General features: G+C 32.9%; 1 protein-coding gene across 1 annotated transcript in view; it reads right to left on the bottom strand.

The window, feature by feature from the left end:
• Positions 1–6,574: 6,574 nt before the first annotated feature.
• Positions 6,575–12,459, bottom strand: part of LOC131102392 (ceramide synthase 2-like) — a 19,658-nt gene continuing 13,773 nt past the window's right edge. The window contains exons 9-11 of the mRNA XM_058048037.1: positions 11,220–11,326; positions 9,584–9,737; positions 6,575–8,774 (exon numbers count right to left, since the gene is read on the bottom strand). Of these exons, the coding sequence (XP_057904020.1) occupies positions 8,625–8,774; positions 9,584–9,737; positions 11,220–11,326 (411 nt within the window). The 3' untranslated portion in view covers positions 6,575–8,624. The remainder of the gene's footprint in view (positions 8,775–9,583; positions 9,738–11,219; positions 11,327–12,459) is intronic.

The following is a 12,459-nucleotide window of genomic DNA, read 5'->3' as shown; positions in this document are numbered from 1 at the left end:
TTAAATTGTGTAATTATTATATTAAATGTAATAATTAAATGACATAAAATATTCTAATCATACAAACAATACAATGCAAATTATTTTAACAATTATTTAAAATTTAAATTGCGTAATTATTATATTAAATGTAATAATTAAATGACATAAAATATTCCAATCATACAAACAACACAATGCAAATTATATTAACAATTATTTAAAATTTAAATTGTGTAATTATTATCTTAAATGTAATAATTAAATGACATAAAATTTTCCAATTATACAAACAACACAATGCAAATTATTTTAACAATTATTTAAAATTTAAATTGTGTAATTATTATATTAAATGTAATAATTAAATGACATATTATTAAATATAATATTAATTAATATTAATTAAAATAAATATTAATTAAATATAATATAATATTCCAATCATACAAACAATACAATGCATTTTTATATATATATTTTACTATTTGATGAACTATAGAAGAATATAATTTTTGAAGGGAACAGGAAGTGTTACACACAAAACAATAAGCAACTTTGTGTCCTTCTGCTGTGCAGGGTCCGCTCACATGATGATGCGTTCAAGTACACTGCCTAACTGTTGTAACGTAATCAGTTTTTTAATTTTTAATCATGTACCCCCTTGATAACACACATCCAGCAGCTGACAAGTTTCTCCTCCGCTCCAGTCACTCCACTGAGTTTTTTGTTCAGGTTTGATCCCCCCCAGTCCCCCCCGAACTTCAGGTGATCTGCTCCTCCTGGTAGGTGGAGGTGGAGATGGAACCGTAAGGGTCCACCACCGTCTGGGCGCATCGCACCACCGTCACCAGCAGGAAGAAACACAAAAGGCCGAGGAAGAAGAGAGCGAAGCCCAGATCCACGTCCACTTCGGATGGGGTTGCAAGATGTCCGCCTTGGTCCATGCGGGAGACGGAAGTTGCCGGTCCGGCTTTGATGAAACTGATTCCCTCCAGGGTCGACTCAAATGTGAGCTGGTTTGTCTGGAAAACAAATTATTATTATTATTAAAAATTCATCATATACACACGGTATCCCTAAATGTCATATACTATACACGTATGGTGATGTATTATATTTTATATAAGACCCAAAAATTAATAAAAAATAATCAGGGATATCCGATATTGGCTTTTTTTTGCCGATATTCCGATACGGATATGTCTAACATGACATATCTACTGTGGTGGAATGAACATGTTTTTTTCTTAATATCGGTTTTTATGATCAGGAAAAAATCTGATCGCATTTTTATGCTGATATCTAGCCGATATTTATCAGCCATCCCTAGAAATAATAGAAATAATTGTATATTATATATATAAATTTACACTGTACCTAAATGTTGACATATAATATATGCATAGTGTATAATATTTTACAAAATAGCCAAATATTTAACTAAAATAATAATAATAATATAATTACTTAAAATGTATGCTGATATTGGGCCGATATTTATCGGCTATCCCTAGAAATAGTTGTGTGTATATATATATAATATTTAATTAATGCATTTAAAAAACTACACTTAATAATAAACTAAAATAACATATAATTACTTAAAATTTATGCTGATATCGGGCTTAGAAATAATAATAAAAAATAATAATTATTATTAATTATTAATAATTATTATTATTTCCATAGAAATAATAAAAATAGTTGTATATATATATATGTATATTTACACTGTCCCTAAATTTTGACATATAATATATGCATACAGTATAATATTTTACAAAATAGCCAAATATTTAATTAATGCATTAAAAAAACTACACTTAATAATAAACTAAAATAAAATATAATTACTTAAAATTTATGCTGATATTGGGCCTAAAAATAATAAAATAATAATAATTAATAATTATTATTATTATTTCCCTAGAAATACTAAAAATATTTTGACACATAATATATGCATACTGTATAATATTTTACAAAATAGCCAAATATTTAATTAATACATTTACAAAACTACACTTCATAATAAACTAAAATAAAATATCATTACTTAAAATGTATGCTGATATTGGGTCTAGAAATAATAAAATAATAATAATTAATAATAATAATAATGATTTCACTAGAAATAATAAAAATAGTTGTATATATATATATATATATTTACACTGTCCCTAAATTTTGACATATAATATATGCATACTGTATAATATTTTACAAAATAGCCAAATATTTAATTAATGCATTAAAAAAAACTACACTTAATAATAAACTAAAATAAAAGATCATTACTTAAAAGATATAAAAATTAATCTATTAAATAAAAAAGATGTTAATATGTATATTTATTGAATTAAAAAATGTATAGTATTTTTTATACTACAGAACAGGATTCCTACTATTATGGTCGCTTTAAATAAAAAAAAATTTTTTATTTTATTGCAAATTTAAATTTAAATTGAAAGACAACCACAGTAATCAAGTCAATACAATGAATGCTGTCTTGTAAAGTATAGAATAGATGGTCTGTCTTACCAAACTTCCATTCTTGAAGTGTGTAGTTCGGGTTCTTCCAGGAAACTTGGTTAGGTGGGACTTTTTTTTATCAAAACAAAATATTGAATTAAAAAAAAACTAAAATAAAATATCATTACTTAAAATTTATGCTGATATCGGCACAATATTATATCGGCCATCCCGAGAAATAATAGAAATAGTTGTATGTATATATTTACACTGTCCCTAAAAACAAAATAGCCAAATATTTAATTAATGCATTTACAAAACTAGACTTAATAATAAACTAAAATAAAACACCATTACTTAAAATATATAAAAATTAATCTATTAAATAAAAAGAAGGTAATATGTATATTTATTGAATTAAAAAATGTATAGTATTTTTTATACTTCAGAACAAGATTCCTACTATTATAGTCGCTTTAAATTAATTTTAATTTTTTTGTATTTTTATTTTATTGCGAATTTAAATTAAAATTGAAAGACAACCACAGTAATCAAGTCAATACAATGAATGCTGTCTTGTAAAGTATAGAATAGATTTTCTGTCTTACCAAACTTCCATTCTTGAAGTGTGTAGTTCAGGTTCTTCCAGGAAACTTGGTTGTTGGAACTTTTTATCAATCCTGACCCTTTGTCGTGCTTCCTGATGTCATAAATGCCGGACTCGGGATGTCTAAAGGACAAATGAACAGGCAGGGATCTGCCTCCTCCACACACACACACACGTGCATCCGAGGCAACATGACACCGTATTCCCGCGTGTGACCAGATTTACTCGAGGGGTAGCGGTTACTCCCGCTCATGCAAGATTCAAGACGTGCGCTCGAATCTTGCGGCCTCCCGCCGAGCCGTAAAGCCCTTATTAATAATACGTGAGCAGGAATCCGATACATCGAACACGGATCACGGTCCGCTGATACACGACATACGCTCCGTGTTGTGGCCCGTGTCCGTGTCGCCAATTAGATTACACAACCTTTAAACTGCACTTTTGGATGACATAAGCAGGCAAGGAGGAAAGTAAGAATGGAAGAAAGGAGCAGGGGTTTGGATGAGAGCCATGTTGGTAAGCAACTGGATAGGACTCGTCATATCAGTTGACATGACGAGGCAGACGGGGAAAAGATGACCACGCAACATTGAAATTAAATCTACATGAGCCTGGATGAAGATGGCGGACGATACGGGCATAAAAATGAATGAATTTGTTCATATCGGTATCGTGTTTATCGTCTGATAACGATGTTGGGCTGTCTCTTCAGTCTCTCCGACAGGCTCGGAATTATCACCATATTTATCAATTTTTTACATATTTTCTACATATTTTTTACACAATTTTTTACAGATTTTTTACATATATTTTTTTACATATTTTTACATAATTATTTACATAATTTGTACATATTTTTTATATATTTTTATTCACAAATTTTAAGTTTTTTTTACTTTTTTTAACAAATTTTTATTTTTTTTAAAATAAATTTTTACTAATTTTTACTAATGACTTTCTTATCTCGGAATTTCAACTTTCCTATCTCATAGCGATGACTTTTTATCTCATAAGTATGACTTCTTGATCACATAATTATGAACTTATGTTTTAATTTCAACTTTTTATCTCTTAGATTTTTTTTTTACTCGTAAGTTTGACTTTTTAACTAATAAATTCAACTCATAATTTCACATTTTCCTCTCAGAATTCTGACTTTTCGTCTCATGATTAGGAATTTTAATGTCAAAATTTAAACTTAATCTCGTAATTTTAATTTTTTTTATCTCCAAATGTCACCTTTTAATTTTTTAATTTAATAAATTATGACTTGTAATTTCCAAATATCAGCTTTTATTCTCATAATTATGAATTTTAATTTCCAAATATCAGCTTTTAATCTCATAATTATGAATTTTAATTTCCAAATATCAGCTTTTAATCTCATAATTATGAATTTTAATTTCTAAATATCAGCTTTTAATCTCATAATTATGAATTTTAATCTCCAAATTTTTATGTTTTATGTCATCATTTGGACATTTTAACTCACAATAATTCACATAATTATGAATTTTAATCTCCCAATTTCACCTTTTCATGTCATAATTATGAATTTTAATCTCCAAATTTGTGAATTTTAATCTCCAAATTTCACCTTTTCATGTCATAATTATGAATTTTTATCTCCAAATTTTGACTTTTTATCTCCTAATTTGGACGGTTTAACTCATAACTTTGACATTTTAACTCTCAATTTCAATTTTATCCCACAATTTAATCACGTCATGTCAACTTTTCATCTCATAATAATGAATTTTAATCTCCAAATTTCACCTTTTCATGTCATAATTGTGAATTTTAATCTCCAAATTTTGACTTTTTATCTCCTAATTTGGATGTTTTAACTCATAACTTTGACGTTTTTACTCACAATTTCAACTTTACCCCACAATTTCATCTCATAACTTCACATTTTTATCTCATAATTATGAGTTTTAATCGAAAAAAGTTTGACTTTTCATCTCAATTTTGACTTTATCTCACAATTTCATCTCATGATTTCAACTTTTTATCTCGTAATTTGGACTTTTTAATTCATAACTTTGACCTCTTAACTCAAATTAAACTTTTTATCTCATCATTTCAGATTTTTATTTCATAATTTCACATTTTCATCTCATAATTAAGAATTCTGATCTCAAAAGTATGACTTTTCATCTCATAAATTTGACTTTTTAAATCATAATTTGGACTTAACTCATGATTGACTTTTCAACTCATTAATTCAACATTTTAGCTCAGAATTTCGATTTTTTTAATCTCACTATTATGACTTTCCTAACTCGTAATTTTGACTTGATCTCATAATTTTGACTTTTTAGCTCATAATTCCACATTTTTATCTTATAATGAATGATAACAAATACGGTAATGACAGCCAGTGAATGCGTTTTGATGTTTGGATGAACTTTGTTTTTAATAATAATAATCCACATGAGCGTGGACACAACCTGGAAACACTTTTCTGCAGACAAAGCTCTTGGACAGGAGACAAAGGAGAACAAGGTGAAAACACTGACGACAGCCAATCTTTGGTGGATATTAGCGCACACCTCAAAAACTAAATCAGGACCCAAACCTCTACGGAGTCAGTCGGACTCCAATGTAACACTGAACATGGACGATCTTTCAGTGGATCCGTCCAGGAAGCCATAAAGTGCATCTTTGGTTGAAGACAACACTGAAATGTTTCTGAAGAACTTAAGTGTACAACGGAACCTTGGTTAAGGTCTGACGCTAACCAAATCCTAAATGTCTTAATGCAAGCATTTACTGTAATTGTAAAACTATAAAACAAGTTTTCTGTTAACATTTTTGGCTTTCTGGAACGGATTCATTGGATTTATGTTACTTCTAATGGGAAAAAACATTTTTGGTTAGCGTCCGTTTTGGTTAGAGTCAGACCTTCTGGGTCAAATGAATTATTTATGAATTTATTTATTTATTTAATTATATAAATTTATGAATTTATTCTAATGGGGGAAAAAAATTTTGGTTAGCGTCCGTTTTGGTTAGAGTCAGACCTTCTGGGACAAATGAATGACGCTAACCAAGGTTCCAAATAACACTGACATGTTGGACACCCCTGGTGTATATGTTTAAGTCTACAACTATTTTTGTGTCGGTGTTTTTCAATACCGGCGACCAGTCCAGGGTGTACGCCGCCTCTCGGACTTGGTAGCAATCTTTTTTTTTTTATATAAAACAAATTTTCTGTTAACATTTTTGGCTTTCTGGAACAAATTAATTGGATTTATATTATTTCTAATAGGGAAATTTTTTTTTTGGTTAGAGTCTGTTTTGGTTAGAGTCAGACCTCCTGGAAGAAATGAATGACACTAACCAAGGTTCCAAATAACACTGACATGTTGGACACCGCTGGTGTATATGTTTAAGTCTACAACTATTTTTGTGTCAGTGTTTTTGAATACCGGCGACCAGTCCAGGGTTTACCCCGCCTCTCGCCCGAAGACATTGTCGGACTTGGTAGCAATCTTTTTTTTTTAAATATATAAAACAAGTTTTCTGTTAACATTTTTGGCTTTCTGGAACAAATTAATTAGATTTAGATTATTTCTAATGGGGAAATTTTTTTTTGGTTAGAGTCCGTTTTGGTTAGAGTCAGACCTTCTGGGACAAATGAATGACACTAACCAAGGTTCCAAAATAACACTGACACGTTGGACACCCCTGGTGTATATGTTTAAGTCTACACAACTATTTTTGTGTCAGTGTTTTTGAATACTGGCGAGGGTGTACGCCGCCTCTCGCCTGAAGACAGTGTCGGACTTGGTAGCAATCTTTTTTTTATTTATATAAAACACGTTTTCTGTTAACATTTTTGGCTTTCTAGAACAAATTAATTGGATTTATACTATTTCTAATGGGGAAAAAATTTTTTGGTTAGCATCCGTTTTGGTTAGAGTCAGACCTTCTGGGACAAATGAATGACGCTAACCAAGGTTCCAAAATAACACTGACACGTTGGACACCCCTGGTGTATATATTTAATTCTACAATCATTTATGAATTTATTCCTGAAAAACGAGTTTTCTGTTAACATTTTTGGCATTCTGGAACAGATTAATTAGATTTATATTACTTAATGGGAAAAAAAAGTTTTGGTTAGCATCCGTTTTGGTTAGAGTCAGACCTTCTGGGACAAATGAATGACGCTAACCAAGGTTCCAAAATAACACTGACACGTTGGACACCTTTGGTGTATATGTTTAAGTCTACAATCATTTATGAATTTATTCCTGAAAAACGATGATAACGTTTTAATGCGAGCGTTTATTGTAATTGTAAAACTATAAAACGAGTTTTCTGTTAACATTTTTGGCTTTCTGGAAAAAATTAGTTGAATTTATATTATTTCTAATGGGGACATCTTTTTTTGGTTAGAGTCCGGTTTGGTTAGAGTCAGACCTCCTGGGACAAATGAATGACGCTTTAATGCGAGCGTTTATTGTAATTGTAAAACTATAAATTGAGTTTTCTGTTAACATTTTTGGCATTCTGGAACGAATTAATTGGATTTGTATTACTTCTAATGGGGAAAAAAAAATTTTGGTTAGCGTCCGTTTTGGTTAGAGTCAGACTGACACTAAGAATGAATGACACTAACCAAGGTTCCAAAATAACACTGACACGTTGGACACCCTTTGGTGTATATGTTTAAGTCTACAACTATTTTTGTGTCAGTGTTTTTGAATACTGGCAACCAGTCCAGGGTGTACGCCGCCTCTCGCCTGAAGAGTGTCGGACTTGGTAGCAATCTTTTTTTTTTATAAAAAGAGTTTTCTGTTAACATTTTTGGCTTGCTGGAACAAATTAATTAGATTTAGATTATTTCTAATGGGGAAAAAAAATTTTGGTTAGCGTCCGTTTTGGTTAGAGTCAGACCTTCTGGGACAAATGAATGACGCTAACCAAGGTTCCAAAATAACACTGACACGTTGGACACCTTGGGTGTATATGTTTAAGTCTACAACTATTTTTGTGTCATTTAAACTGAAAGCAAACATCACATAAACTAAAAAAAATACACATTAAGCATAGGCGAAAGTTAAAATGATTACGGACGTGTGTGTGTGTGTGTGCGTGTGTGTGTGTGCATGGAGAAAAGGCATAACAACAAATAATTTCTCAGTTTTTGGCCTCGCCGGGCGAGCACAAACTGTTAAAATTTCTTATCATTTATCATTTTGCTGTGCAAGCAGTGGTCCGTACTAAGACGGTGCACCTTCACTTGTGCACCATTTTTATTGCGTAAGTCGCAGGCAGCCCATCGAGATTAAAGACCTCTAAGTGTCTTCGGACTAGAGGAACGTGGCGACAACTACGTAAGATTGGGTGTAGAGAGAAACTATATTATGGTATTAAAAGGCACTTAATGGTGATATGGTTATTGTTAAAATGGATTATTAATATTGTGTGTGTGTGTTGCCTCTCTTCACGCCACGTTCCCGCTCTTTGGCTTCCAGGTACCACATGACGGGGGGGGGGGGGGGGGGGGCGAAATCTGGCACAGCTTCCTCGTCTCACCGTCGTCCGCCATTCAGTCCGTCTTGCTACGGTTGTTGTTGAGGGTGTGAGAGTGACCGTTGAGGACGTGGCCGTTTTTCACGGTTCCGTTGCGTTCGCCGCTGACGTCTTCGTCTTCGGACTCCGTCTCCTCTTTGTCGCTACGCTCGTCCTCAACGATGTCCTGTTAAGAAACAAGAACATATCAATGTGGGCGTGTTTTTTTTTTTTTTTAAATTTGATGCTTCATACGGGCCGGCACGGCGGCCGAGTGGTTAGCGCGCAGACCTCACAGCTAAGAAAACCCGGGTTCAATTCCACCCTCGGCCATCTCTGTGTTGAGTTTGCATGTTCTCCCCGTGCATGCATGGGTGATCACTAAACTCATCACACAGTAACTTAACACTCCCAAGTTATAACTAATAAATATACAAACATATACCAATATATTGGATGAGTGGTTAGTGCGCAGACCTCACAGCTAAGAAACCCGGGTTCAATTCCACTCTCGGCCATCTCTGTGTGGAGTTAGCATGTTCTCCCCGTGCATGCATGGGTGATCACTAAACTCATCACACAGCAACTTAACACTCCCAAGTTATAACTAATAAATATACAAACATATATCAATATATTGGCTGAGTGGTTAGTGCGCAGACCTCACAGCTAGGAGACCAGGGTTCAATTCCACCCTCGGCCATCACTGTGTGGAGTTTGCATGTTCTCCCCGTGCATGCGTGGGTTTTCTCCGGGTACTCCGGTTTTCCTCCCACATTCCAAAAAACATGCTAGGTTAATTAGCGACTCCAAATTGTCCATAGGTATGAATGTGAGTGTGAATGGTTGTTTGTCTATATGTGCCCTGTGATTGGCTGGCCACCAGTCTAGGGTGTACCCCGCCTCTCGCCCAAAGTAAGCTGGGATAGGCTCCAGCAACCCCCGTGAACCTCGTGAGGATAAGCGGTAGAAAATGAATGAATGAATGCTTCATACGTTGCCAGGGAGGAACTTGATGACCATGCGGACGATGAGAACCGCCCAGAAGATGTGCAGAGTCAGCAGCACCAACAGGAGCCCGTTGAAGAAGTAGAAGCCAAAAAATGGTTTGTAGAGTGACAAAGGGTACACCAACGTGGCGTGTATGATGCTGCAATGGGGGACAAAGAACCATCAGAACCGTCGAGGCTCGCCAACAGAGGCCCATTACACAAAACCACCATTGCGAAATAATACGCTTGTTGCCCAAATTGTTAGCATCCATTAATGTGAAAAACAGTAGTATTTCACAGCTTCACTTTTTCATACTCATTTTTCATACACTTCGTTATGTACACAGTTTTTTTAATACATATTATACTAAGGGCTGCACGGCGGTCGAGTGGTTAGCACGCAGACCTCACAGCTACACAATCTATTATAGAAAACAACATGTCTATGTCTATTAGTTTATTTAGCCATGTTTATGCTTGAAAAAAAAAACCCCACTAAACTCATCACACAGTAACTTAACACTCCAAAAGTGTACCTAAAAATATACAAAGAAGTACCAATATGAGTTTTGAAGTTTCCCATTCTGCATTGTGTCTGAGCAAAGCAATTCATTGGAGGACATGCGGTATAGAAAGTGGTTAGTGCGCAGGCCACACAGCTGGGAGACCCGAGTTCGATTCCACCTTCTGCAATCTCTGTGTGAAGTTTGCATGCTCTCCCCGTGCATGCGTGGGTTTTCTCTGGGTACTCCGGTTTCCTCCCACATTCCAAAAACATGCTAGGTTAACAACATGTTAGCATTGTAGCATTTTAGCCATTTTCATAGGTAGACACTATTATGAATGAATGTATGTCTCCACACAGAGATGGCCGAGGGTGGAATTGAACTCGGGTCTCCTAGCTGTGAGGCCTGCGCACTAACCACTTTCTATGCCGCATGTCCTCCAATGAACTGCTTTGCTCAGACACAATGCAGAATGGGAAACTTCAAAACTCATATTGGTACTTCTTTGTATATTTTTAGGTACACCTTTGGAGTGTTAAGTTACTGTGTGATGAGTTGAGTGTTTTTTTGCAAGCATAAACATGACTAAATAAACTAATAGACATAGACATGTTGTTTTCTATAAAATACATGTTTTTGGAATGTGGGAGGAAAACGGAGTACCCGGAGAAAACCCACGCATGCAAACACACAGACATGGCCGAGGGTGGAATTGAACTCGGGTCTCCTAGCTGTGAGGCCTGCATGCTAACCGCTCGTCCATCGTGCAGCCCTGTCAACATAATTGTCTAGCATTTTCAGAGGTCGGCGCTTATAGACTTAGTGCTATTGTGCTAACAGGTGTTAGCATGCTAATAAACCAATAAAAAAACCCTTCCATTGTATGTTTTCATGGTCAAGGAATCTAAATATGCAGATAAAATAAATGTAGAACTAATTTTTATGGTGTGAAACACAATATGGGGGAAATATTGTGCTAATAATAAGTAATAGACCGTATTCCGCCACAAAACTGCATAATTTGTCAACAAATATATGCGTGAAAAACTAATAGACTGCAAGGGATAACTGTATTAGACACGTTTGCCTAGTGACACATTGTAAGAATAAAAAGTCTATAAACAGGTTCTTTACCAGAAAGGGAAAATGATAAGGCGGGTGATGATGAAAACAACGGCAAAGACTGTGAAGATGCAGTTGCAGGTCCTTTTCCAACCTGCGTAGTTGAACATCTTGGCTGACTGGAATGGGAAGACACATCACTGTTAGCATTTTTTCCACCTCTAGAGGGCAGACACTACACAAGAGAAGGTCCTGTCCACAAAGAAAACAACTCCCAACTCCCGAGAACATCTTTGCATATTCAGTGGAACCTCAATTCTCCTCATTAATCCGTTCAAAACGGTCAGAAGAAAACTCCGTAAAGTAGGATTCCTTATTAATAAATGGGATATTTTCAACATGTTTTTTTTTTCTCAGGTTCCACAGTTAAACAGGTGACTATTCAAGCTTCTGAACAATTGCATTTGGAAAAAAAAACTACTAAAATTACAAATTACAAAAAAACCTGAAGGCAAACTAGCATATTGGCTGTATCTTCCAGCACAAGACATGTGCTCCAGTCTTCAGGTAAAAAAATACTGACGGCAAACTAGCATCTTGTTGAGTCTTTGTAGCGAAATCGCGTCGTGTTAATCATGTCATGTTAGCAGCTGCAATATTAATAATTGCTAGCTTGGTTAATATACAAGTCAGTTATGTAAATGGGACACTGTTGGTTTTTTTTTTTAGTTTTTCTGAAGGGCTTTAGCGTCAAAATAAAAAATATTATAAATATAATTATTAATTTATAATTTATTAATTATAAATTATATATAATAAATACTAATTATATATAAACTATAATTAATTATTAATTTATTAAGTTATAATTTATTAATGATAAATTATCATTTGTTATACATTTATTTTTGTATTATTCTAATTAATTATAAATTATAATTTATTAATTATAAATTATATAAATTATGTAATTATATATAAATTATAATAAATTATTAATTTATAAATTCATAATTTATTAATTATAAATTATACATATAAATTGCATAATTATTTAATATATATAAATTATAATTAATTATTAATTTATTAATTCATTGATTATAAATTATATAAATATAAATTATTTAATTATATAAAAATTCTAATTAATTATTAATTCATTAATTTATAATTTATTAATTATAAATTATATATATAATATATATATTATATAATTATTTAGTTATATATAAATTATAATTGTAATTAACTATTAAGACTATTAAACTATTAAAATTACAATTACAAAAAAACTAAAAACTACAAATTG

This window comes from Doryrhamphus excisus, chromosome 14 (assembly GCF_030265055.1).
Source record: "Doryrhamphus excisus isolate RoL2022-K1 chromosome 14, RoL_Dexc_1.0, whole genome shotgun sequence".
In the NCBI taxonomy this organism is placed as follows: domain Eukaryota; kingdom Metazoa; phylum Chordata; class Actinopteri; order Syngnathiformes; family Syngnathidae; genus Doryrhamphus; species Doryrhamphus excisus.
This window is presented reverse-complemented; position numbering and strand designations above follow the sequence as displayed.